The sequence below is a fragment of the Manis pentadactyla genome, chromosome 11 (genome assembly GCF_030020395.1).
Source record: "Manis pentadactyla isolate mManPen7 chromosome 11, mManPen7.hap1, whole genome shotgun sequence".
Taxonomy (NCBI): domain Eukaryota; kingdom Metazoa; phylum Chordata; class Mammalia; order Pholidota; family Manidae; genus Manis; species Manis pentadactyla.
Window position 1 is genome coordinate 47522443 of NC_080029.1, and position 26151 is coordinate 47548593.

General features: G+C 36.6%; 2 protein-coding genes across 8 annotated transcripts in view; one reads left to right on the forward strand and one right to left on the reverse strand.

Annotated features, from left to right (window-relative positions):
- The window catches only part of GPR137C (G protein-coupled receptor 137C), a 53262-nt gene extending 29038 nt beyond the window's left edge, over positions 1-24224 (reverse strand). For 2 of the 4 annotated variants that reach the window (XR_005031290.2, XM_036917971.2), the window contains exon 1: positions 23446-23967. Coding sequence is in view for 3 of the 4 variants with exons in the window: in XM_036917971.2 (XP_036773866.1) it covers positions 23446-23865 (420 nt within the window). In the remaining variant the exon portion in view is untranslated. Of the gene's footprint in view, positions 1-23445 lie in introns of all 4 variants that reach the window. The other 2 variants (XM_057488458.1, XM_036917961.2) reach the window with 2 other exon arrangements.
- A 242-nt stretch (positions 24225-24466) lies between these two features.
- The window catches only part of TXNDC16 (thioredoxin domain containing 16), a 106052-nt gene continuing 104367 nt past the window's right edge, over positions 24467-26151 (forward strand). For 2 of the 4 annotated variants that reach the window (XM_057488460.1, XM_036917931.2), the window contains exon 1: positions 24484-24713. The gene's annotated coding sequence lies outside the window, so the exon portion shown is untranslated. Of the gene's footprint in view, positions 24714-26151 lie in introns of all 4 variants that reach the window. The other 2 variants (XM_057488461.1, XM_057488462.1) reach the window with 2 other exon arrangements.

The window sequence follows — 26151 nt, forward strand, 5'->3', positions numbered from 1 at the left end:
GCCCTCCCTGTGTTGCCCCTTTACCCTTAAATGTATAGCTCAATGCATACTTCCTTAAAAAAGGAAATTATCTTATGTAACCAGAAAAATCATAAAATTGAATACTGATACACTACTATTATCTTAACTGCAGACCTTATTCAGATTTTGCCATTTGTTCCAATAATGCCATTTATAGGGGAAAAAATCCAGGATTATGTATTACATACATATTTCATGTGGATTTAATCTTTAATCTTCATTTTTTAATTTTGTCTTTCATATTCTGTTTTGAAGAGCACAGACCAGTGATGTAGAATGCTTCTCAGTGTAGATTTATCTGATGTTTCCTCATGATTAGATTCAGGATATGCATTTTGGTAGGAATGCCACAGAAGTGATGGTGCATTCTTCCCAGTGTGTTTTATCAGGAGGCTCATGATGTTGATTTGTCCCATCAGTGTGTTGTTAAGGTAGTATCTACCATGTTTCTCCACTGTTAAGTTACTATGTTTCCCACTGTAATCAGTATCAAGTGGAGAGATATTTATAGACTATGTAAATATCTTTTATTTTCAACCACCAGTTTTAGCATTTGTCAGAAAATCTTGCCTGACCAAATTTTTATTATGATGGAGCAACTTCTTTTTAAAAAGTAAATATGATCATACTATTTGGGGAAATGTCCACACTTCTTTGACACAAACAAGGTCTCTAATGTTTATTATTTAGCCCAACCTTCCCATCACTGTATTCTTTTATCCCCATCTTCAATCTTACAGTCTGGTCATTCTGAATTATTTCCAGCTCTTCAAATAAGGGGTTCAATGTATACATGTTTTTCCTTTACCTGAAATATGCTTTCATGGTTATATAACAAATTCTAAGTCATCCTTCAATACTTAAGTCGAGCTTTATATTGTCATCTTAAGAGCCTCAGGGAGAAACCACTCTGTATCCTTGCATTACTAATCACACTCCATGGCATTTATTTACATTTTTATTTCCCTCTTAAAAAAGACCATAACTCATTCATATTTATAGCCCTGGTATCTAGTATAATGCCTGGTTCATAGTAGGTTTTCAGAAATTTTTGAATAAATGAGCAGTGAATTTAGGCCAAATCAAGTACTTTAATTTGTGGTGGTATGGGTGAGTACAGGAAATACAGCACAGGGGTAAGCAGTCATCCGATCATGGAGGATTTGTATAAAAATGTTAAAGAATTAGTCTTTAACTCCAACAAACTCTGTAATATTTTATGTTTGAGTGATTTCTTAGGTGATAATGCAGAAAATGGATTATAATGGTGTAAAGAATTCCAGTTAAAAGACTGTTGAATTTAAGTGAGTCCACTCAACTATGTTCTCATATTTTAATGTGAAGACTGATAGAATGAGAATGACCAAAATTTTAAAAAGTCAATTGATTTGATTTGGAACTGTCAATTGGAATTGATTCTTAGTTTTAAAACTTATTACATATAGGCAAAAATATTGAGAGGGCATGTGGGTTTTGGAATATGAAAAGGAAATTACTGTAACCTACAGAAGTGGCAGCTGAAACTCATAAGTAGAAGACATATGAGACAACAAATGTAGAATGAGAACACATGTGATATGTTCACATTTAACAGTCAGAATGAAAAAACAAAAAGAGTGAAGAAAAGAGAGATGAGCAAGGGAAAGAGACCTGAGAATCAGAGTAGTCACAGAAAACAGTGTAGTAGTTTAGAGGCAAAAGGGAAAAAGGATGGTCCATGTTAAATTCTGCACAACATCAAGAACAATTAAGAAAAGACTATTTGATTGACTTATTAGTATGTTACTGATAATCTTGGAGAGAAGTGTTTTCAGTGGAATGACAGTGCAAAAGTGCAAGGAGTTAATAGGGAGTAAGACAACAAAGGCAGTGAGTATAGACTATTTAAGATCTATTTGAAAAGAAACCTGGGAAAGCTGTTGGGAGACAATTTTCTATGAATATGAGTCAAGAGATTAGAAAAGATAGTTGAAGAAAAACTTAGAGGTCTACATAGACAATTTAAAATAATCTACAAACCAGCTTTGTTAAAATAAAGAAATTTGGACATAACAAGGATACAGATATTCTGATGTAGAGAAGATGGATGAGAGATTTGGGCAGATGGATTCTATTTTTTTCTAGTAAAGTAGGAGGCAAGGTCATATTCTGGGAAGGAATGTTAGGTGTAAGCGCTTGGAATATGGAAAACATTTGGAACACATGAATAGAAGGATTATGAAAGAATATATTGGGAAGCAGAGAGGTCCAATTAAAGTCAGGCAGTTGACAGATGTAATCAGCAAGGCTTTCTGATTTTAAAATTACAACAATCTAATAGAAAAAATGATGCCATTATAAAAAGTTCAAATAACTAGGTTGCATTTTTAAAGTAATAATATAGAACTGTAACATGTGAAATTATTGTAGAGAAAGAAAAAGTGAATAAACCATATTGGCACAGCAAAAAGTCATAGGATGACATCAGAATGGTCACTTATGGAGTGGGGAAAACAAAAGGAGTAAAGTGAGTAACAGGATGAGGGTGAAAACAAGAAAAGCATGAATTCAAAGTGTGTAAGGGAAAAGAGACAGCACTGGACAGAAAGAATTGCTTCCTTTTCAAGAGCTGATCCAAGGTGGCTATACTGTTGGGTGGCTTAGAGTTTAAAGTTTAAAATGGCAAATGACATACATCTAAATGAATTGCTGATATCAATTTATGTCAGAGGGGCCAAATCTTTCCAGGTCTTTCTTAATACAGAAGAACTGAATAAATGTGCCATTTGTGGAAGGATATTATTCTTTATTATAAAGTATGAAAATAGAAATGGAGATTTTAGAGTTTGGAGTAGCCCCTGGAGCTCTGAGAGACATAGGATGGCTTATCAATATGGCTTTGAAAAGATCTGTATATCAGGAGACCAGGCCAGAAGAAAGAAAGTGCTGATTCATCAAGGAAAGTGGAAGTTGTTACTATAGCCAATGATGACCTAATCAGATGGCATAGATTTCAGAGATGATGATGGTGTAACATCAGCATGTAGTACTGGAAAACATAAAACAGGCTGTGTTCTTCCCACAAACTATGATGGGGGGTTTATAAGGCACAGAGTGTCATCTGGAAAGAGCTAGATTTCAGTGACAGTATTTAAAATGCTCAAATGAAGAAGAGAATGGGGACAGGGTGGGAAGTATAATCCAAATAATTATAAGTCATAGAATGGGATAAATAATGGGTATGAGACAGAGTTGTGCTGACTAAAGAAAGAATTAAAGGTCTATCACCCTACATATGCAGAATATGTTACAAGGCATCATGTAAACACAAACAGGTGCTTAAATCACACTTAGATTATGAGGTTAAAAACAATGATCTTAGTAGATCCCAATTATTTTATAGAATAGAGCATGATCCTGAGTAAATACAAATCAGTAATATTAAAAAAGTCAAGCAATTAATTATATATTACTTTTTAAGACAGTGAAGGATATTTTATGAAACATAATAAACATGTACTTTATGTAGATTTTTAAAGTTTAGAATGGCAAATGAGATACATCTAAATGACTTGCTGATATCAATTTATGTCAGAGGAGCCAAATCTTTCCAGGTTTCTTAATACAGAAGAACTGAATAAATGCACCATTTGTGGAAGGATATTATTCTTTATTATAAAGTATGAAGAATTATATGGGTTGATGGATATCAAACACTTTTCATCATATAACCTACCTTTATCCCATATCCAAACTAGTAGCCCCTAATTCAGAAAATACTGATTTAGAATTTTTGATTTAATGAAGATTTAAAATACTGCTATCACTAGCACACTTAATTAATTTTTTTCTATAATAAGCACGTTTATTTCATTTAATTAGTCATACAATCTTATGAAAGTTTCACATGAGCAACATTGTGGTTTCAACATTCACCCATATTATCAAGTCTCCCCACCCCACTTCAATCACTGTCCATCAGTGTAGTAAGATGCTAAAGGGTCCTTACTTGTCTCCTCCAACTAGCACACTTTATTTTAAAATATTTAACATATTTATAAGTGACCTCTTTGAATTATGTTTTGAAAAATGTAATTTTTCCATTTTAAAACACAGACTTACATATGTTATCTTCCTATTTATTCAAAAAAAGAAGAAGGGAAGATGAGAGTATGACAAATATATTTCATTTGTGGATGTTACCTAACGTAAGTTTAAAAGAGGTATCCCAAGGTTTGAGGAGGAGTTACACTGGAGCTGTGCATTGTGCCCCATGGCATGTAGAATCATGTTAGCTGGAGATGGTAGTTACTGAAATACTTATAGAACTGATGCTTTTCTATAGAATTTCTTTTTATCAAGTTGACTTTCCCACTGTCATTGATTTGAAATAGAAACTTTATTGGAGAACATATAAAATTTAAAGAATTGATGAAAAAATGAATTGTGATGAACATAATCTCTTCTCCAAGGTGAATAGATGTATATATCCAATATATAGATTACTTTCACAGAAGCAGTTATCTTTAGTTTCCATCTCAACTGTTTGAGTTACTATGAAGAATATGCACCATTCCCAAGATCACCATTGCTATTGCTTGCATATAAAAAAATGAGGCTTTTAGCTACTTTAGCTATAAATTGAATAGCCAGACTCTTCTCAGATGTTCTCTTTCAATGCCTATCATATATTTCATTTTTAAGAACTTAAGAAAAATCTAAATGTTTTTCTTTACAGCAGCCTGTTATTCTTCCTAGTGTATATAGGATATAATATCCTTTTGTCTTTCTCAGAACACTAACACAATTTTTTTTAGAAGTGTGTTCTCTCTCTGCATAGTCTGTTTTCTTTCAAGTTGCTTAAAAGTTTATATAATTTATACAATTAAATTGGGGTGCTCTGACTTACAATCAAATCAAATCCCAGGTTAATATTGAATATATATTTATCTAATTTTGTTCTCACTTGAAACTCCACTAAAATAATAACAAAGGGATTTTCTTAAAAGACATACACCCATAAATTTGAGTAGAATGGGAAAGGATACAATAACAAAATGTTGGAGGCTTGAAAGCAGATGGGTGTATATGCAGAAAAGAATTAACATAGCATACTTGAGACTGCTATCCTTAGAAATACCTGCTTATAAGGTTGGTCCTTGGATGGCATTTGGGAACTTGGATTTTGGGAGGATTCCCATCATTCCCTAAATAAGGGTGTTTCATTGTGCCTAAACAGTTTCTGCAAACAGTAGGGTTTATATTCAATACCTGCTTTATTTCTGTGAATCTAGAATTTTGCTATATGTTGGGAAGAGAGTGCTTACATGACTATAAAAAACTTTGGCACTGAGGTTCTAATGAGCTTCCCTGGTAAATGACATTTCTCATGTGTTGTCACAACTTGTTACACAAGGCATTAAGCATATCTCATGACTCCATTGGGAAAGGACCCTTGGAAGCTTGTGCATGGTTTCCTCCAGACCTTACTCTATGTGTCTTTTCCTTCTGCTGGTTTTACTCTGTCTTTTCACTGTAATAACCTGTAACCATGGGTGTAACAACTGTGAGTCCTTCTAGCAAATTAACAAGGTTAAGGGTGATCTTGGGGACCCCAACACAATGTGACTGAGAAAGATGAATCCCAAGCTAGTCTGTGAGGAGGGTTGAGAACAAACCAAATATACATTTGATAATCTTCAAAAGATACAGGAATCCAGATAACTAAGTACTACTGGAACTGTGAGGTGGGGGCTAAAATGGGTGGATAAAAGTTGTTTAAGAGCATTTAAATTCAAAATCTCTTTCCCAAGTCCATGCCCTGGGCAAATGCCCCTTATTGATCCAGGCAGATATCTGGGGTTTATTCTCTGGAAAGGCTACTCTGGCCCAGAGTATGGAAGTAAGGAGCGAGGTACAGTTGAAAGCTTGGCACTATACTACAAACAGGGGTATTAATGATGAATATCAAGTATAGGAATTCTCCTATGCCTCCACCTCCTTCCCCAACTAGGTTCTCAAAATGCTATTAACTGTATTTGTATTCTCTGAAGGATTAGAATATTCTTTCCCCCTGAGGAATCTGATCAATCCAAGAGAAAAGACCTAAATATACCATTATCAGGATTCCCTAACAAACTATCCAGCCAGATTACCTGCCTCAGTGTGTACCTGCCTCACCCACATGCTGAGAGCTTCCCCTGTTAATTATGAGCAGACAGCGAAGGATAACCAGATAGTTCAAAAGTTTTTAATGAGAGAGAAGATCAAAATAAACAAATAGAAAAAAACATACAGAAAGAAAAAAACCAACCCCAAATTCTATTATTAATAGAGTTAAGAGAGATAAGAATACTGCACACATAAAAAAAAGATGTTGTTAATTTAGAGAATAAAAAAGAGCTTATATAAATTAAATACACTAGTAGAAATAAGAAAAGCCAAAAGAAGGGCTAGAAGTTGGAAGTTGTGGAGATCTCCCCCCCAAAACCCCCAGAAAGTAGAGCAAAAGATAGATGCAAAATAAGAGAGAAGAGGTAAGAAAAGTATCTATATTGCAGGTCCAACATCCAAATGTTAGGAGTTCTAGAGAGAACGGAAACAGTGAAGAGAAAAATCAATGAAAAATTCAAAACTGTTTCCCCAAACTAAATGATGCATGTGACTAAACTGAAAGGGTCTGTTCAATGCCCAGCAAAATGGATAGGAGACTGACCATATAAAGAGACATCATTTTAGAATGTGAGGATCAAAGAAGAATCTAATAGTTTTGAGCAAGGGGGAAAAAAAAGTCAAATATAAAAGACCAAGAATCAGATGACTTTCAAACTTCAGTAACACTGGAAGTGGAGCAACACCTTAAAAACCCTCAGGGAAAATTATCTCCAACTAGAACTCCATAGCTGCCTAAACTATCAATCAAATATGACAGTAGAATAAAAATATTTCAGACTGAAAAGCCTCAAGAAATTGCTTACAGAGCACCCTTTCTCAAGAAGGTAGAAGAGGATTATATCACTGAAACAAGATATGCAGTGAAGGATTAATTAAGCAGGCCTGACTTGTCTAAACACTGCCTATTCCAAAGACATAAGAGGATAATTGTTAAATCCTTGGAATATCCTGCCTGATAGCCCTTGTTTACCTGGGGCCATAGGCACACCAAATTAGTCTCTGCTAACAATGGGATTTGTGGTAGAGGCCCTGGAACATTTGGTCTCAGGTGGACCTTGGAAGAGGCTGGAGACTGAGTAACAAAAATCAGCCATGGTCCACGCCTGTATCAGTGAACCCTCAATGAAAACTTGGACACCATGTCTTAGTTGGGCTCTCTCGGTGAGGCAGGCTTTGCAGGTATTATCACATATTGCTGGTGAGAGAGTAAGTACTATCTGTAGGACTCCACTGGCAGAGGATAACTGGAGATTGTCTCTAGTAACTAGATTGTTTCTATTTAAGAGAAACCTTAAGAGGATTTAATTTAATAACTTTATTCACAAATAACAGAGCTGAGCTTTAGAGAGCAAGTGGATTGTGCAGGAACACACAGGAAATTGAAAAGATTAAAACCCAGGTGTCCTAATGTCTAATTCAAGGTTTTTAGAGATCCTAGTTTTCTTTGATAGAGTTGTACATTTGGATCTTTGATGGTATATAGTTCAAGTTAATTCCCTAATTCTTAAAGGACAAATACTGCTTTATTAATAGTGTTATCTATATTTCACAGCAACTCCTTGTTATTCAAGCTTTACAGAACATGCCCAAGAAAAATACATTCAGGAACCAAATTATCTGTTTAATAAAATACAGTAACCTAGAAGCAGTTTAACACCTTCTTCTTGTGTTGCAGACTATGAAATACTTCTTACCATACCCTCTATTTAACTAGAAATGTATTTTTAAAAGAGCATAAGTAACCATAATTTTCAGGAATGAAGTATTGATTTTATGAGTGAGAAAAAAATGTGTGTGCTTTCATTACTGAAAATCACCCTAAAATACAACATATTACCATGGATCATTCATTAATTTACTATGGACAGTTCTTTGAAGATAATTTTAACATATCTTATGTTAAGGAATATATGGATTTATTTCTGAACTTAAAGTCTCATACATTATAGATTTAGACTCCTTAGGAAACTGACTTAAATTGAATTTGTGCTGAAACTGCTATCCTTTAAAATGCTTCCAACACTAAATCCCCCATTGTGAATTACTGAATTTTCATAAAACCTTTCATGCTTTTTGAACTAGGGAGATAGCAGAATTGCTTTTGGTAAAGCTATAGAGAGAGGGCCAGATTCATTAGAGAATATCAGTCTGACTGATAATGGTTTAGAAAAAAAGAGCAGGATGTATCAGAAAAGGTAATAGAATATCCCAAGGAAGAAAGAAGCAGAACGCTGCTTACTTTTTCATTTGATTTCTTTAGGACAGTAACAGTTTGAACATAATCAGTGATGATGATCATTCATATTAGCTTTAAACCTGTTCATTCCATCGTATGACAGAAAACTTCCCTAGAGTACACTGTATCACCTCAAAGCAGCCCAGTAATTGAATCAGCAACTGTACAAAATCTTACACAATAGCTGAGGAAAGAGCACAGAAGTTTAAGAAAATATTATTTAAGTATTTTCATACTGACAGACAGATGCTAAAAAAAAGTGTACAGTATGATCAAAATGCTAATGAAAATGTCAGCTATAATTGAATTTTTACAAAAGGTCAGAAAATATATATTTGAAATATCCAGATAAATCTTATCTTAGAAAGCAGATGATCCTAAACAGTTGAATATTTGTTTATATCCTAAATAAACCTTGATTCGTTTTAACATGATATGTATAACTTTTTAAAATTGGCATTCATACCCAGAGATAGAATTCACAGACACTGTATTAGATCCCAGAACTAGGTCAAGAAGTAAGAAGAGGTTTTTTTTAAAAAACATTCCAGATTGCTTTAGTAGTGTCACCCTACTAGAATTAAAGGTGTCTTGGAGCCTATCCCTTTACAAATTAAAGAACTGGGCCACAAAAGTAGTGATTTGGCAAATATCAGTTGGCTAGGTAGAGTATGAATTTGGACTAGAACTCAAATCCTCAGATTATTGATGAAAGCATACTACTTTAAACAGACCCTTTAACAAAGTTAAAAAGATGACAAGAACACAATTTGTGAAAGTTTGTCTTTATTTAAAACAAATTAAATGAAAGATCCTACTTTGCTAAGCTAGAGATTGATTTTATTTGTGGAGGTGGAGAAGGAAATGTTTCTTTTACATTCCTTTACCATGGATTTGCTCAACCACCCAATCATTAAGCATTAACCATATATATAAAATGCAAAATTTCCTGTAAAATATATGCACAATAGTGGCTGATCTAAAGCAGTAAGTAGTATAGTAGAGGCAGGCAAACACCTATGGTATATCATGTGATATGTGGTACTTTTAGAACATCATAAATTTCCTACAAGTTAATGTGTAAATCACTCAGAGTTCATTTAACTAACATCGATGGGTATTAAATGTAATTCAGCTTTGTTATATTGAAATTATAAAGACAATATTGTGTTGATTTGTTTTATTCCATTAGAAGATCATACAGAAGTAGTAGAAGGGGGAGAAGGACAAAATACAAATTAGTAGCCCATGGGTTGGTTTGACCCATCAAATGTTTTATTTGGTTTATTCAGTGTTGGCCTATGGTATTTTTAAATTTTTTAATTTTGATATCGTTAATGGTCTATGGAATTTTTAACAATACTTCAATATACTGTCATTATTTAAAAAGTAGATTTCCTATTTAAAAAGTCAAAATTTCTGATTCTCTTGAAAAATCAGATGATTTCACAATGCCATTTTGTGGCTGGAACTGAATCAATGGGGCAGTTCTCTTTGGATATGTGCTCTCTAATTTACCACAGTCACCACCACTCCCTATTACTCTCAAATGGCAGTATCTTGGGCCTTAGGTACTTGAATTTGGCACCTCTGTTTTAAAGAAGGGACTCTTTTTGAGGGGAGGGGGTAGATAAGTGGGAAAAGAGATGAGGGTAGAGAAAGTTCTACTGTGCAATGGTTATATTTAGGGACTACCCCTTCCACATGAAATTTGGGATATGGTGAAAAGGGCTTCATTCATTTAATAAGTATTTACTTAACACCTAATAGATGCCAGGTATTAACTTAGGTACTAGGAATACAGCAAGAACTGACTTGGTCCCTATTCCTATAATACTTACAGTTCAGTAAGCTCCCACAAAGAAATTAGACAACAAATATAAAATTGCAAATGTGCAAATGATATGCAGGAAAGGAGCATAATGGTCCAAGAGCCCTTCATTTTGTAATTTAATCTATTTGGATAGTTGGGTGAAGGACTTCCTGAAGAAGTGCTGGCCTGGAGCTGAGAGTTCACTAAACAAAGAAGGAAAGAACATTCTAAATAGAGGGAAAAGAATGAATATGGAAAGCTCTGTGGCAGAAGGGAAATGGCAATTCCAAAGTAATGAAAGAATGCTAAGTGTGGCTGGAGTGGTGAGGAACAAGGAAGTAAATAGAATGAGGCTGGAACCATGACATGTCTTGCAGTATATACAAAAGATTGTATCTTTATTCTAAGAGTAACCTGAGCCAATGGAGGCTTCTTGGGGTGAGACTTTAATAATTATATTTTTGTTTAAAAAGAGTAACTCTGGTAACAATGTGGGGAGTGGACTTGCGAGAGCCAGAGGATATATACACAGCAATTAGCAGACTGTCATAGACTAGGCAATAGATGGTAGTAGCTTGTACCAGGCATTGTGGATAGTGAGAAGTGAATGGACTTAAGAGATGTTTAGAGGTAACACAGACAGGATTAGGCAACATGTGAGGTATGAGGGAGAAGCAGCATCAATAACTCACAGGTCTCTGAATTATATAAATAAATGGACAGTAGTGACAGTCACTGCAATGGGAAACAAAAGAGACAGATCAGGTTTGGGGGAAGGTAGGCATATTGTGGACAGGGAGAAGGAAAGATCATGAGCTCACTCACTGTGTGAGGGCTTCAGATATTCTCAAGGTATCAAATAGGAATAGAAAGTGCAAGGCCAGAGCTCAGAGGAGCAGTTTGTGTTAGGATCATAGATATGTATGAGTCAACTGTTTTTAAGTGGCAGGATGCCATAAGGTGGATTCAATCACTTGGGAAGAACAGGGGGCCTAGGCTTAGGTCTTGATAAATTTAAACCACTGATGGCTAGGTAGAGAGATAAGCAAGGTAGTAAAAAACCCAGGACAGTGTGCTAGCCAGCCAATGTGCTAGCGAGTGGAAGTGTTATGAGACAAACATGGAGTCAAATGCTGCTGAGAGACTGAGGACTGAAAAATGTCTAAGGAACTTGTTGACCTGAAGGTTACCCTGAGCATTAGGCAAGTTGTTTTGGTAGAGTGATGGGGCAAAGGCAGATTTGAGTGGTTGGAGAGAGAAGATAGTTAAGCACATGCATGGTCACCCCTGAAGAAGTTTAATTATGAAGAAAGTATGGCATAGCTTTTGGCTTTGTCAAGCCTCCTTATTGTATGCTTTCTATTTTATTAATCTCTACTTTCATCTTCTTCTCTTTGTTTCCTTGCATTTATTCTATTTTTCTTTTTCTAACATAAATTAGGCTCTTCTTTTCTAACATAAACATTTAAAGTTCTAGATTTGCTTCTGCAATGCCAACTTAGCTGCTTCATTCAAGTTCTGATACACAGTATTTTTATTACCATATTCTAAATTCCACTGTAATTCCTTCCTTTACCCACATGTTCATAAGTGTTTTAAAAATTATCAGATAAACTTGCACACATTATTTTTTTTTTTTTACCAAATTCAAACAATACTTTGGGAGAGAATGTAGCCACTGAAATTCCAATTCCTTGCACCTGAGTATTAATAGCTAACAATCAGCATATCATTCTAAAGATTTTATATGAGTTATGTAATTTAGTCCTTACGATGATTCTAAAAGGTAGGTACTATTATTCTTTTCATTTTTATAAATGGAAAATAGGCATAGAGAGGTTGAGTAATTTATCTAATAACTTTATGAAATTACACAGAGGTGATAAGGGACAGGGCTATACTTTACATTTCTTTTCCATGTTAGGTTTTACTCTTGGAGTAAATTGCAAACACAACTTGGTACTTTTTTTTTTGGTGGTAGGGGGAACAATTTCATTGAAGTACAATATATGTACAACATACTGCATGTATTTAGGGTGTCCAACTTGATGAGTTTTTTGTATGTATATAACCTATGGAATCATCACAACAGTAAAATACAGAATGTTTCTACACCCACTAAATTTCATGCTGCCCTTTTGTTGTATATCCTCCCTTCTGCTCCAGACCCCAAGCAATTGGTGATCCACTTCTTGAGACTATAGGTTTGCATTTCCAAAATTTAATATAAATGTAGTTCTATAGTGTGAGCTCATTTTTGTCTGGCTTCTTTCATTCTGCCTACAGAGTTTTAGATTCATCCATGTCTGTGAGTAGCTTTTTCCCTTTTTTACTGCTGAATATTCCTTTGAATGGCTATACCATATTTTGTTCATTTTTTGCTTTTGAGGGGCAATTGAGTTTTCAGTTTTGGTCTATTGTGAATAAAGCTACTACGAACATTTATATTCAAGTTTTTATATGGACACATACTTTCATTTCTTTTAGGTATCTAGGACAATAATGGCTATGTTTTATGACAAGTTTGTCTTACTCTTTAAACTCTTTTTACTGTCAAACTGTTTTCCAAAATGGTCATAAAATTTTACATTCCTACCATCAGTGCCTATATTCCAATTAATCCACATCTTTGGCAATACTTAGTATAGTCATTCTTTTAGTCTTTCTAGTCAAAATTTAGTGGGATCTCATTGTGACTGTAAATTTCATTTTCCTGATGACTATTGATCTTGAACATCTTTTTATGTGTTTCTTGGCCATGCACATGTCTTCTTTTCTGAAGTGTTTATTAAAATATTTTGTCCATTTTTATTGGATAGTCTAACTACTGAGTTCCAAGAGTTCTTTATATGTTCTTGATACATGTTATTTGTCAGATATACTTGCTACAGATATTTTCTCCCAGTTGTGAGTCTCATGCCTTTCCATTAGTTGTCTTGCAAAAAAAAGCATTTAATTTTGACAAACTCTCATTTGTCAATCTTGGTTCCTAATTTTGTTTCCTAAGAAACCTGTTTCCTCCAAGATATCTCCTGTTTTCTTCTAGAAGTTTTAGCTTTTACTTTTAGGTCAATGATCCATATCAAGTAGATATCCATGTATGGTGTGAGGTAATCAAAATATTCGTCTTTTCCCCATTTGTATATCCAATTATTTCAGCACTATTTCTTGAAAAAGCATTCATTTCCTAAGTTACCTTGGTAACTTGTAAAAAATTCAATTGACTATGTATATGTGAGTTTAATTCTGGATTCTCTATTCTGCTACATTCTCTCTTGTCTATTTTTATTCCAGTATTATGAAGTCTTGATTACTGTAGCTTTGGTAAATCTTGAAATCAGGTAGTATGATCCTCCACTTTGTTCATTTTCAAAATTGTTTCACCTATTTTAAGACCTTTGTATTTCCACATACGTTAAAAAATCTTGGCAACTGCTACAAAAAATCCTGTTGATATCTTAACAGGGATTTCACTGAATGTATAGGGCCATTTGGGGGAAGAAGTGATATCTTAAAAATAATGAGTCTCCCAAGGTAATTTTGCCATCTACTTAGGCCTTCTTCTTCTGTTATGTACTTTTCATTTCATTTTTAACTGCTAGTATATTTAGTCATATCCTGCAAACTTAAATTCACTTATTAGCTCTAGTTTTCTGTAGATTCATTAGGATTTTTTATCTAAACAATCATGTCACCTCCAAATGGAGACAATTTTACTTCTAATTTTTAAGGCTTTTTCTCCCCCCTTATCTTACTGCAATGTGCTGGAAGAGACTTCCAGCACAATAGCTAGGATAAGAAGTGAAGTGTCTTCTTATCCTAAGGACTACCTTTCAATATTTCATCATTAAATATAATGTTGGCTGTCGGTTTTTTTGTAGATGCTCTTTATTTTATTGAGGAATTTCCTTTCCCCTAGTTTTCTCAAAGTTGATTGTTATATAAATCATAAATGGTTGTTAAATTTTGTCAAATTCTTTTTCTGCATCTATTGAGATATGATTTTCTCCTTTACATTGTGAATTTTTTTTTTATGTTAAGCCAATGATGTATTCTTGGGATAAAACTTATTTGGGCATGACTTGTTACCTTTTTATTTTTTGGATTTGATTTGCTAAGGAGTTTTGCATCTATGTTCATTAAATATATTTGCAGCTATTTTTCATAATTACTTTTTCAGATTTTGGTATCATTTAGTCCTCCCAACACTACGAGGTAGGCATTATTACCCATTTTTGGAAATGGGACAGAGGCACATTTGGTAAGTAGTTGAGATGAACTCACAGTCACTATCTCTGCTTCTGATTTGTTGTGTTGTTTTCATGCACTAGTACATAGTCAATTTCTAAAAATGTTTCATGTGTTAATAAAAAGAAAGTGTATCCTTTTGTTGGAACAGTATTCAATGAATGGCCATATTTTTATATTTCCTTATATTATGTATTTTATATTCTTTACATATTTCAATAGCAGAAGTGGAACTAAAATTTCACAATTATGTGGGAAATAAGCAACACACTCTTGAACAACCATTGGGTCAAAGAGGAAACCAAGAGGATTTCTTAAGCAGAAAACATCTCAAGACATAAAAAATGATGTTGGTTGTAGCTTTTCATATATGACCTTTATTAGATTCAAGTCTGTTCAGACTTGCCACCATGTTCTTCATGATTCAGTCTTGTAGGTTGTATGTTTCCAGAAACATCCATTTCTTTTAGGTTACCCAGTTTACTGGTATGTAATTATTCATAGTAGTCTTCTTACTGTTCATTTTATTTCTATGATATCAGTTGTCTCTTCCTACATTTCTGATTTTTTTCTTAATTAGTTTAGCTAGGAGTTAGTCAATTCTGTTTATCTTTTCAAAAAACTAACTCTTAGTTTCATTGATTTTTTTCCTATTGTTTTTCTGTTCTCTATTTTCTTTCTTTCTGGTCTGGCCTGTTATCTCCTTTGTTCTGTTTGCTTTGGGCTTACATATGACCCTTGACCAATGCAGATTTTTTTCAATAAAAATATTGGCGAGTTTTTTTGAGATTTTCAACAACTTGAAAAATACAATTTTTTTTCTAGCTTACTTTACTGTAATACAGTATGCAAAACATAACATAGAAAAATGTGCTAATCAACTGTTTGTTATAGGTAAGGTTTCTGGTCAATGGTAACGCTTAGTTGGGTATTTGCTGTTAAGTTTTTGGGGAGTCAAAAGTTATATGTGGATTTTTGACAGTGTGTGGGGGCAGCTCCTCAACCCCAGAATTACTCAAGGGTCAATTGCAGTTTGTTCTTTTTCTAGCTCCTTAAGGTATAAGGCTAGGTTTTTTCAAGATTTTTTTTTTCTTAATGTAGGTGGTTATTGCTATGACTTTCCTGTTAGTACCACTTTTGCTCATGTAATTTTTGGTATGTTCTCTTTTGTCACAAGGTATTTTCTAATTACTTTTTTGATTTCTTCTTTGACCCAATACTTGTTCAAGAGTATGTTAATTTCCACATAGTTGTGAATTTCCCAATTTTACTTCTATTGATTTCTAGTTTTTTTCCATTGTGGTCAGAAAATTACTTGGTATCTTTATTTCAATCTTCTTAAATTTGATAAGACTTGTCTACCTGAAGAAGGATTCATGTGTGCTTGAGAAGAATGTATTTTGCTGCCTTGAGTCTGTTAGGTCCACTTGGCCTATAGTGTTGCTCAAGTGCTCTGTTTCCTTTTTTGATCTTTTGTGTGGATGATCTATCCATTATTTAAAGTGGGGTATTCAAGTCTTTATTATAACATTGCTGTCTTCTGCCTTCAGTTCTGTCAATATTTGCTTTATATGTTTAGGTATTCTGATGCTGGGTGCATATATATTTATAACTGTTATATCTTCCTGGTGGATTGACCCTTTTACCATTATATAATGTTCTTCTTTGCATCTTGTGACAGTTTTTGACTTTACAGCTCTTTTCTCTAAATATAGCTTCCCCGCTTATTTGATTACTATTTGCATGGAATATATTCTTCCAGTCTATGTGTATCTTCAAATCTAAAATAGGTTTCTTACAGATAGTATAGTTGGGTATGTTCATCTATTTTAAGGTAATAATGACTTTTAAGTTTAATTGTATACAAAAACCCTACACTTTAACTTCTCCCCACCAACACTTTGCTGTCACAATTTATATCTACTTATGTTTTAACATAGTTTTTATATTTTTACTTTTTTCTTAATATTCTAGAATTAAAAGTGATGTACTCACCATTACAGTAATACAGTATTCTGTATTGTCTGTACATTTATCTTTACCAATAAGTTTCATACTTGTGCTATTATGTTACTGCTTAGTATCCTTTTGTTTAAACTTGAAAACCTTTAGTATTTCTTGTAAGGCAGATCCAGTCATGATGAACTCTCTCAGCTTTTATGTTTATCTTTTTATCAGATTTTGTTTATTTCTCCATTTTTGAAGGATAGCTTTTCTGAATATATTATTCTTAGTTGGCAGTTTTTCTTTCAACACTTTAATCAGATTATCCTCTCCTCTTGTCTGCAAGATTTCTGCTGAAAACTCTGCTCATAGTCTTAAAGAGGTTCCCTTATATATCACATGATTTTTCTCTTCTGCTTTCAAAATTCTGTGTTTGACAATCTGATTGTAATATGTCTCACTATGAATTTTTCTGGATTCCTCTTTCCTGTATACCTTTGGTTTCTTGGATCTGGTTGTCCACTTCCTACTCCAAATCTGGGATGTAGTCAGCCATTATTTTTTTGAGTAAGCTTTCTGGGCCTTTCCCTCTCTTCTCCATCTAAGGACTCAATGCCAATATTCATTTGCTTGATGGTGTACCATGTCACATTAGCTTTGTTCATTCTTTTTTCTTTTTGATCTTCTGACTGAATTATTTCCAATTGTCATTGAGTTCATTTATCTTGTTTGAACTAATCTGTTGATGCCCCTCAAGTGAATTTTTCACTTCACTTTTTGTGTTCTTCAGCTCCATGATTTCTCTTTTAATATTTTCTATCTTTGTTGAAATTGTTTATGCTTTGTTCTCTTGACCTCAGTTAGCTTCTTTATGATAATTCTTTTAAATTTTCTGTCAGGTAAATCATTACCAACTCTTTCTCTCCTTATAGAGAAGTGAGAAGTTGTAGTTTCAGTTGCTTGTTCTGTGTTGAACTGGGGAGGAAGGGAGCATGTTGCTGTCTTTGTTCTCCTTCAGGTGTTTAAACTGTCCTGGAACTGGCAAGAGCTCCAAGACTGGCAAGACTGAAGCTTGACCTCTGGGGAGACCCTAGGAAAACTTGGGGTGCTGGACATGTGAACCAACCCCCTTCCCTCCTCTGGGAAAAGATGAGAGCTAGAAGGTCTCTTCCCAATTGTATGGTACTATGCTGGGGTCAGGGACTCCAGCAAGAGGTCCCAAATCTCCCTACTAGTTTTAGTGATTCCGGTTTTATGTTCACCTGGGGTGCAGGAGACTTTCTAATAGTTACTAGATTTTGCAAAAGAGAATTTGTCTGAGAATTTCTGCTGAACTGGTGTGTTTGCAGGGGGAAGGCAGGGGGTCCAATGGCTTCTTCCTCTTCCATCTTGCTGTCATCACCCTCAACTTGGCTCTTATTTCACCCTTGTTGGTAGTTTCATTGTAGGTAGAATTTTAGGTTGGTTATTTTCTTTCAGCATTTTGAAGATGTTTGTCTTCTGGATTCCTTAGTTGTTAATGAAATGCCAACACTCAAACTAGTTTTCATTCCTTTGTAATAGCTTCTCTTTATAGCTGCTTTATTAATATTTTGTCTTTGTTACTTTAAGATTTTCTTTGTGTCCATTTTCATTTAGCATGTCTTGTATTTTTTGGGCTTTCTGAATCTGAAACTTGGTGTCTCATAAATTTGGACAAACTCGAAGTCATTACTTTTTTGAAAAATTTCTTTGAAAATCCAATTAGATATATATTAGACTTCCTCATTATATCTTCATTCTCTCATAATCCCTGTCTATATATTCCATCTTTTTTTCTCTGAGCTATATTTTGGATGATTTTTCTCCTCAGATCTTGAGTTAGCTAATTTCTTTTTAACTGTTTAATTCATTACTTAAACATTCATTAGTTTTAAATTTTACTTTTCATTAAAAAAATTTCCAAATGTGCCTAATTTTGATTCTCACATATCAGTAGTCTTTAATTTCTTAATTCATATAAATGAATATTTTATACTATGACGATTCTGACATCTTCCATCTTTGTGTGATTTCTCATTTTGAGCTCATGTTTATTGGAATGTTATCTGTGAGGATTCTGGGTTTAAAGTATACCCCTCAACAGATGACCTGCATTTGCTCCTAGGAGTTTGAGATTACTACCAAACTACATTTTCAGGTTGAGTTTTTTTTCTTTTTTTTCCCTGTAAGTCACAGAAGGTGTGAATTCAGCCTTCAAACCTATGTGAGAATGAGATTATGCATTCTCAGGGAAGACTTTTTTTCACCAGTTTGTGCCCTCTTCACCCAGAACCAAGGCAGAGACAGGCAGAAAGCTCTTAATCAACCTCTGAGGACTTGCTTATTTTTCCCCTAGTTAATTTGCTGAAGCTGTGCACTTTGAGAATTCTGACATTAAGCTAGAGGGAATGAGGGCTCTGATTAGACCTCACCACAAGGTATTATTGCCTCTAATGTCACCTCACCACACCACCAAAACATAAAGTTCAAATCCAGGCTTTAGGCTAGCAGGAAGCAGTTAATAACGATACCTAAACCCAAGACAAACATGTGTGTACCTAACTAATCTGCATTCACTTATGTTTTTGCAGTTTCTTTCCTCAATTATCAGCTCAATCATTCACTGAAAAAGATGAAATACTCTGCAGCATTTTAAGACATTTATCTGAATCTTTGTTCAGCCAGATGGCCCTGGTTTCTACCTGTATAAACTAGGAGGTGAGGGTCATATACTGAGTATGAAAGGGAAGAAAGTTTGCTAAAGAACAGAAAAAGGTTTGAAATGATGAAAAGTCGGGAAGCAATTTAAAATAGTGAAGCATTAAATATAAAGAAAGAGTTGATGATATCCAGGAAAGTTCATGAGAGATCACTTGACAAGACTTTATAGCCCCTGGGCTATACAGTAATAGTAATCTCATATCTGATACATATTAGTCCTATAACCTTGGACAAATCTACCTATTTCATGGGGGTTATAAAGACAATTGTTATGAAGTGCTATGAAAATACTAAATCATGTAAAATGTAAGGTATTGTAATCAAGTCTTCTGCCATAGAATTGTATGTCAAACTCTTGCCTCACAGGTTATCTCAGGAAAATTTGAATCAAGTTAATGGATATAGCAAGTATAGTAGATTCAGAAAAAAATAGTTTATAATCATGACTTCAGATAAAAATCCAAATGAAACCACTATTTCCAGTAAATAGTAACTGACTCATAATGTTAGACTTAGTTTTACAGACTTTTCAATTTAATAGAATTTGTTACCAAATTGGCAGAGCTCTAAATCCTATGGGCCATTTACCATGACATAAAAAGTTTTGCTAAGCAAAACTCTCTAATATATTAAAGTGGTTTCATTAGTAAGATTTTACCTGTAATAATCAAAATTAACTTTTATCTAATTAAACCAAGATAATCTAACAGGATTTTAGCATTCATACCATAGGCAATCTTTTAGGCAGAAAATATAAAGCCCTCAGAAAGTATACAAATAATCTGCCTCATATGTTCATCAAAATTAACCCCCAAATTTTAGATGGCTAAATATTTTCTAGATTTTGGTCTTTTCAAGACTGTCATTCAATAATACATTCACCATTGTTCTAGTTGCTATGAGATAAAAAATATGATAAAATTTTATTCTTAATGAGTTTCCATTTTAGATGATGAAAGTATTTTGGTGAGAAATCACAGAATATTGTAACAAAACCAAAGTACCTATAAGTTGAACTGCATGTTTTTTGATATAACCATCAATATCTGGAAGAATGCACCCATTGCCAGGAATAATGATAGCATTCATGAATGTGAAAGTTAAGATTCTGAATGTAATTTTCCTAGTTGTGTTGGTGTTGTGATTAAATCAATCTATTTCATCCAGATTAAGCAGCTAGCACTCAAGAAAAAATGTCAATATGGGCTTTGAAGATGAACTCATTTATTTTTGGCACGTATCACAATATGCCAAACATTGTGTACTATCAAGTCTCATTTTAGGATCTTTTACTCGTTCCAACGGTGGATCACATTCTTTTGTCAGATAATCTGTTTAAAGACATAAGTCTTCTCTGGTAAAAGTATAAAAGTATAAACCTTTCTCTGGTAAAGTACATGTTCTATTGATCATGCCAGAAGAAAGTTCAATAGGTGTTTTTAGATCAGTGTACAGTTTTTTTTTTTCCAGCTATCTGCTTCCAGGAGGCTAAGTATGATAAATTGAAAAGTCTCTTCCAGAAAGGGCTACTTCCCCTAATCTCAATTCTATTCAAGCCAACAAAAGAGGAGTGGTTTAGGCAGTCTTAACTGAAAACTTAATGAGTTCTAGACGACCACCAAAATGTGTTCAGAGTAGTAATGGTTGTTTTACTGACTTTATTTTTATACTGCTCCAGGGTTCTTGGTAACTAAGTACTTAAAGTTAGAATGTTTTTAATTAGTCAGAAATGGATACAGCTAAATGTTTTAAAGAGGTTGACACTAGTATTTAATATGACAGACAGTGAAGACAGTGACTTGCTAATCAAAATGCACACCTATTCAAAACACATATAGGGCCTTTCTGTTAAAAACAAGTCAATTGTCAGTTAAGTTTTGTATTTGTCATCACATAGACTTTCCCTACCACATTGCTGTAATAGCAAGAACTCACTGGGAAAGCATTAATTCAGAATGATCAGTGGAAAAATATACTTCCAGTTACTGGGAACTAACTAAAACATTTGAATTCAAATAATCTTTTAAATATGGCTTCTTCTGGATTTTTCCCCTAATGAACAGGGAAATTATTTCTGGTTAAGATACCTTATTTTAAACAGGTTGAAAATCTGTTCTTTTAAGTACAATTGTATGTCTTAAAATTGTTAATTTGATTATAAAAAGACAAGCAAAGACAAACAACTTACACTTTTTTCAGATGCTACAAAAGGGAAAAGCTTTAGTCAGGCTTCTTTCCAAATTATATTTTCTAGGCTAAGAAAGTTTTATTGCTTTTGAAAAAGTATATCACACAAACAAGAGATTCATTTAACAGAAAGGCTTTTAGACATTTAAATTCTTCACTAGCTTGGAATATCAGCAATCAATATTCTGAAAACCCAATCTAGATGTTGTGTACGTATGCTGTAGAAACATACTTTAAGAATTTTGAGCTTAAAAATACATGCTTTTTCTTCTATTGTGATAGGATTTAGCTACTTTGTGTTTATCTCAGGGTGAGAGTTACGTGAAATTTCACCTAACTGCACACTTAAGATTTATGCACTTTATGGTATATGTCATATTTCAAAAAAAAGTAGAGTGTTTAGCTACTTTATGAAATGCCCACCAACTATTTTATAGTGAATCATTAATATGATTTTTATAAGCCAAACTATATAGAGGAAAAACAAATTATGTGATGCTCATGGCATAAGGACTTCTAGTCACTTTCAGGTGATATGTATCTATGTAATTTTCAGGTGATAAATTATATCTGAAGCTGGAGTAAAGCTTCAGTGATGAGAAGTCACTGGTAGTCTATCAGAAATGGTGTCAGGAAGAATACAATGTATCACTTTAACTGTAAAGGACAGAAGTATTTTAACAGATGAAACAACAACTAGAGGATCAGAACATCAAGTAAGTGACATGACTATGGCATGATTGATTATGATTACCCATGCTTTTTATTTCTGCTTTGTAACTATTTGGTTTTTTGTCATTGTATTGATTGGACTTTCAAAGGATGGGGAAGGAGAATAATTAAAGTTAATTAGTTTTGTTACTTATTTTCAACTGTTTTTAGTGTAAAAAAGCTGCAGTTACGACTGATTTCAAAATTATGCATTCTACTTCCTATCTATTATGGGTGAAAAGAGTTGGTTTACACAGGAAATATAAACAATCTGCCTCAAATGTTTTTTACTTTTGTTCAGAGGAATGTTAATTCTCATCACCTCCAAAAGCCTTTGAGAGGATTAGCTGCATAGACCAATATTGTTCTATATTAGTCAGTATTAAGCATATGATGTCACCTTGTTTCCTCCCCTCAAGCTTTTTTTTTTCTCGCGGGGAGGGGGGAGGAGGGAGGAGGGAGAGTTTTTTGGGCAATTCTCAGAATTCTGTGGTTTAAATACCACTAGCTAACACACATGACTGACAACCTTACATTCCCAAACCTGTTCGAAATGGGTCAAATACCTAAGCTGCAGAACAATGCAATCCAACCAGCACTTCCCCATAAAAGAGAAAGGGGGTGTGAAAGGTTCCAGCTATTAAGTTATTGCAAAAACAGTTTGGTGATTTGTTTCTGCAATAGGCACAAGTTAAGCTATTTTCTCTCTTAATTAGCTCAGAAAAAAAAAAGACTAGGCTGTAAGAGGTAGAATAAATAGCTAAAGCATGAAGCAACTGGGGAAAACGTGAATGGCTTTATGGAGGTCTTTACACTGACCCTCGACATTGGTTATTGATCATTAACCCTGCTGGGGAACTATCGAACGGAATTTGTGTGAGGCTTATAGAGCCACTGGAAAGGAGATGCAGGAGGGAATATCAGCTTCTAATAAAAGAAACGCAGCAACAATAGCGGAGGAACAGCTCTGCCTGGTGACGTAATGGCTGGCAGCCGTCCAGCCTCGGCAGAGCGGCTGCTACCTCAGCGCCCAACCTCTCAACACAGTCCGGCTTCGGCAGAGCTACCGGGGCCGCTCCTTCCCGAGACGCCGCTCCGTCGGTGCCAACCCTTACCGTCGGTGGCCAGAAACCGAACAAAGGGTCGTCCTGCTGTTTGAAGTTGTCAGAACACACACTCTCACCCCCCAAGCCCGTCAGTAACCGAGTCAATCAGCGACTTAAGTTTAGGTTGCGAACACCGGAGCACACTCCAGGAGGGCCTCCGTTTCCCCAGGCTGCTCTCGGGTCCGCCTCGCACTGCCCGCACCCCCCGCCCCGGTCCTCCGCCGGAGGGGATCGCCGCAGCCCCCGCACCCGCCCGGCCGCGAAAGCCGGTCCTCCCGCCTTACCTCCGCCAGGTAGAGGTTGAGGAGACAGAGCGTGGAGAACTGGAGACAGGAGGGGAAGCAGTAGAGCAGCCAGTGGGGGAAGAAGTGTAGGTGAGCGGGCGGCCGGAGCAGGGGCAGAGAGCCGCTGAGCGAGAAGGCGGCGGAGAAGAGGGTGGTCCTGAGCGCTGCCCACAGGAGGCAGAGGAAGAGGCAGAGGCTCTGGTAACTCAGCCGGCGCTCGCGGTACAGGAGCAGCCGCCACAGCTGCAGGTAGGCAAAGGCGAAGAGCGCGGCGTAGAGCAGGGCGTGCAGGATGCTCAGCGCCAACTGCACCGAGCCCGGCACCGCGGCGCCTGAGGCAGCAGCGACGGCGCCTCCGCCTCCGCCGCCGGGCGTCGAGGGCTCGCGGCCCGCCGCGGGACCCGGCACGGACACCCGCATCAGGGGGCTGAGGGGCGGGGGAGAGAGCGCGCGAGGGAAGGGGCCGAACTCCGAGCCGCCGTCGAGGGGAAGAAGGCTTTCCCCTCACCCCCCACCCACCCCAACCTCCAACCCCAGGAAGCGCCGTGACAAGACCCGGAGCCCCGCGCGGAGAAGCCGCGGCTGCCGGGACCCCGCCTCCTTTCCCAGCCCTCCCCCCGGGGGTCTCGGCTCCTCCTGCTGCGGCTCGGTTCGGTAGCTGCAGAAAACAACTCTCGGTTGGAGACAATCAGCTGAGAAACCCGAGCATTTGAGGCGCTCGCTCCGCACCGTGGGCTCGCGTCGATTGGCTCAGGAGGGCACGCCCCCTGGGCGCCGCGCTCGGAAGGCCACCGGCCGCAGGACCCGTCGCTCTAGGATCCCAAGATATGACTGGGTGTTCTCTTTCCCCACTTTCTCCCGCCCCTTTACTCCCACTCACGCTGCCGATTGGCTCAGCAACCGCACAGCCCTCTCGCGCCGGCGGGAGGACTCAGTAGTCTCCTGTAACCTGGTCTGCGGGCTCTCGTTCCGCCCCCTGATCTTCCCATTGGTTGGCAGGGGCGCACGTACGGAGCACGAGGAGAAGGAGGAGCCTTGGGGGTTGTTTTTTGCTCTGCAGGCTGACGCTGCCGAGTGGTGGTGACTGCAGGTGTGGAGGTGAGGGGAACTTGCACCCTCGCAGGTACGCGAAGCGGTCCGCGCTGCAAAGCGTACGGGGCAGGGCCCCACCTTCTGTTTCTCCTTCATCAGGCGGGAACCGTCGGCCGCGCACCCTTTGGGACTGCTCAAGTCAATGACCGCAGGTCCTGCCCGCTGTTTTCTGGCAGGTAGTAGGCAGCGCGGGTCGTTCAGGCGAGGAGCTGTGGTTTCTGCCTGCAGGGATGGGAATTCCTACCAGGGTATCATCCTCAGCAAGGGCCGCAGCCTTGAACTAGAGCTCTAGAATTTGGCTGAGTAGGGGGTCTCACCTGTGTGCCTCTGAGGGGAGGGACATTTTGCTTTCTACTTTTTTTTCCTCAGCGTGAGCGTCGAGAAAAACGAGACCTTTGTGGGGAGAGTGTTTGGAATCAGAAGGATGAACCGAAGTAAAACTCTTCCCTCCCTGGGGAAATGCCCTTTAAGGAATAGTGGTATTAGGATGAGATGGATGTCCGAGCGATCAGTGAGTAGGGGAAATGTGGTCTTTGCAACTTAGAATTTGGGGAGATGCTCTGGGCGTAAGTTGATGAAAAAAGGAAGAAAAAAGAACGGTAAGTCTTTGATGACTGTCTTGAGAGGAAGAAGTACATTAGTTTGTGCTCCTTCAAGCCTTGGTCCTGTAAGTGATAGATGGTGGCACTCTTCCTGGAGCTCAGAGAGATCCGACACAAATGCGGATCTCTCTGATCTCTCTTACTGTTGTTTTAAAGAAGTGAGGAATAAATTGGTATCTCTATGTATATTGGCCGACATATGTATTTCCTTTTTTTTTTAGTAATAAAATGAGCAAAGTAGTGCAAAGTGATGAGAAGATAATTTGTGTTTTCCTTAGAATGAGCATACAAACTCAGTACAGCTGTGAAAGACACCTGCATTTACCGGTGCAACCAAGACTCAGTCTTTCCTAACTCACCATCCTTTGACATAATGCTTTGCGCAGGAATATCGTTGCTACTTTCTTTTCTAAATAAATGATCCTCAGGGAACTTTAAAGTTTACTTTGTACTCCAGAATCTGGGACAGTGGTTCACCTGGGCGCTAAATGCAGAGTGTTTTGTATTCTTTATGGGTGTGCTGACACTGTTATGTGGATTTCCCTCAGGTGAAACGTGTAGCTGAGCAGGCTGTGCAGTGTAGCCTAGAGTACAACATGCTCTAAGAAGTTTAACAGGCCCAATCCAACATCAGTGAGAAGGATCTCTTTACTGAAATTGAAAGATTTGCTTCATGGATTCTTAGAGAGAATGTGGTTAGGGCAGAACAAAGTTCTATTGGAAAGGGAACAGAGTGCTCATAGCAGCAAGTGAGTTAACTGCCGGTATGTGCTTAAGCCATATATTTGGCATGACCTCAGAGATATGTGATTTTAGGCCCTTTTCAAAATCAGGGTAACTTCCTGTTCTCTGGCATGGCTTATTTTTGTATCTTTCATAACCAGTGATTTGCAAGTTTCAGGTCATCAATAGACTTTTCACTATGAAGTGGTTTCTCTTTTTCTCCTATTTTCCCTCTCTAAGTGATAGTGAACATCTGGGTAGTACCCATACCCGTTTTATGTCTTTGCTC